Below are 2,536 nucleotides of genomic sequence, written 5' to 3' on the forward strand. Positions count from 1 at the left end.
CTCCACCACGTCATGGTCACTGCAACCAAAGGCTACCCTCTCCCTTGGTGCATTATAAACTGATCTGTGTTCCTAGTGTGTTCAAGTTCTGTGGCACCGAGTGAGTGCTTTCAATGCTGCCAGGTTCACTATGGAAAATTGAACTGTTGTTGTAAGCCATGGGTCATAAGAACAGAGGTAGAAAAAAAGCTCTTGTGAAAGATTAATTTCCAAATGCTTCTGAAGATCATAAAATTTGATTTTTTGTTTTTACAGATATTGTGGATGCTTTATCAGATCCAAAGAAATTTTTGTCTATCACAGAAAAAAGAGCAGATCAAATGAGAGCCATGGGTATTGAAACTGTAAGTAGAAGTTAGTGTGAACATAAATGGGCTGCATTTGTCATTGTGTTCTTTTTTTAAAGTAAACTGGTCCTTCTCCAATCGATGCATATTACCTTATCATTTCTTATTTTCAAATATAAGCCTCTTTGTCCTACTCTGAAATACATTGGCTTATGTTAGTTAACATACACTGAAATACCATTCACCAGCTGACTTTTCAAAGATCGTACTAATGCATCCCTTAGAAGTAGAAATTTTGAGAAATTAGAAAGGAGCCATATTTTAGTAGGAAGCCATTTAAAATACATTACAAATACTTTAGTGAGTATAGTGTTGTTTGAAAGTATGTTGCAGTTTTCTTAATTATGTTTAAAGTAAGCAAGTTCAGAAATTTACTATACTTCAACTTTCATACTACATGTAAAGCAACTATTAATTTATTATGATGTGAATGTTTCTTTCAGAGTGATATAGCTGATGTACCAAATGACACTTCAAAGAATGATAGAAAAGGAAAAGCCAATAATGCCAAAGCAAACGTAACACCTCAGAGTAGCTCTGAACTTCGACCAAGCACCACTGCAGGCTTTGGATCTGGGACTGACACTAAGAAAGGTAGGCAAAAATCATGTTCTGCTCTTTCAGTTCTGAAGTGATTCAGAAAGTCACAAAGCACTAATTTCTCAGTTTTAGATTTGCATTTCTATTCGTTCTTACCCTTTTAGAAGGTAACTTCTTTTGTCATTGAGAGTGGTTTTTGTCTAATTGTAAATAAATTTTGTATGTTACTAAAATGGCTTGATAAAGCCAATACAGCTTCGTTTTACTAAGTGACCTCTTTGTGTAGCTGTATACCTGCTGTCAGTAGTAGTAACCTGCATGGCTCTGGGAGTAGTTTACTAAATAGCTACTGGAGGAATGCCAATAGGAATTACTGTTTTCTGGTATACTCCACAGAAACTCTTCTGCTTTTTTTCTTCCTCCACAAATCCCTTGGCAGAGTTGCAGGTTTAAGTAATTAAAGGTATTTAGAATTCACTGGATTCTGTAGAGATTTCACAGCAATTAGAAATATTTTCAATGTGTGGCTTTAGTCTGAATAGTGATTATGGAAATGGCATGATTATTGTAAAAAAATCCATATTAAATGTCCTCATTTATGAGTAAATAATTATTTTTTCCTCACTATATTTTCTCACTCTACAAAATCATCTTATAGAGTCAAATGGGGTTATTTGTTTCTCACGTATCATCATGGGTAATGAAGATTAAGTGAGAAAACAAATTTGTACAGCTGAATGGAACACAATAAATATTTCTATTAATGGGCCACAAGAATTAGAATCAGATTCACACTCTTTTCGTCCACCTTGGCCCAATGGGATTGATAGGAGTGAAAAGGAGCACTGACTGCTCTTGTTCTTAAACTTAAGGAGACATGGCTGAATACACACGTGAAACAAGATGCCATTTCTCTGGAGTCACTTTTGTCAATAAAACAGGTGCTTCTGACACCTGAACTCTTTCAAAATTCTTCCCTGATGTAAAACCCAGATTATTTTACGTAGTGAGATGTTTTCATATTTCATGTCTCATCACCAAGATGCACAACTATTAGTTTTGTTGTGCATTAATTAGGCGTGAAATTTGCTGGGGTTGGCAACTATTTCCTGGTTGCCATGGAGTCAGACCTGGTGCACAAAATAAATGAGTCTGTGTTTTAAAATAAAATCCTGAGGAGCTTTGTTTAGAACACAGCATGCCTGATGCAGCCCTGGTCTTAAAGTGAGATTTCAGTACTTACATGTTCTCGACTGCAGCCATCTTTTATCCATATTCTCTCATGTTAAAATAGAGACAGTCATTTTTGTGTCATGTATAACTATCCTTATTTTGTATTACTTATCTCTACGATCTGAATAATTCTACCATTGTTATGATATACAACTCACCTTGCTATTAGAAATTAGGTATCCAGGAAGGCAGGGTGTCGGGGGAAAGCTTTCAGATGCACAAGAATGTTGTGATCTTTTGTTCTCTGACTTTCAGTAACAGTTAAGTGATTTGTGTTTTTTAAAACTTCAGCCTCTATATTTATCTGTGCCTAAATCTGTTCCAGTCTCATTTACGAGACTAATGTTAATACCATACAATTGAGCAGAATCTTATGCTTCTAAGAAAAAAAAATCTTGTTACCTAAGGAGATTTCC

At 35.3% G+C, this 2,536-nt stretch overlaps 1 protein-coding gene across 1 annotated transcript in view; it reads left to right on the top strand.

Annotated features, from left to right (window-relative positions):
* Window positions 1-250: 250 nt before the first annotated feature.
* LOC104465327 (1-phosphatidylinositol 4,5-bisphosphate phosphodiesterase beta-4-like) overlaps window positions 251-2,536 on the top strand; it is a 33,122-nt gene continuing 30,836 nt past the window's right edge. The window contains exons 1-2 of the mRNA XM_010078326.1: window positions 251-344; window positions 791-941. Of these exons, the coding sequence (XP_010076628.1) occupies window positions 321-344; window positions 791-941 (175 nt within the window). The 5' untranslated portion in view covers window positions 251-320. The remainder of the gene's footprint in view (window positions 345-790; window positions 942-2,536) is intronic.

The sequence above is a fragment of the Pterocles gutturalis genome, unplaced genomic scaffold (assembly GCF_000699245.1).
Source record: "Pterocles gutturalis isolate BGI_N339 unplaced genomic scaffold, ASM69924v1 scaffold45683, whole genome shotgun sequence".
Classification (NCBI taxonomy): domain Eukaryota; kingdom Metazoa; phylum Chordata; class Aves; order Pterocliformes; family Pteroclidae; genus Pterocles; species Pterocles gutturalis.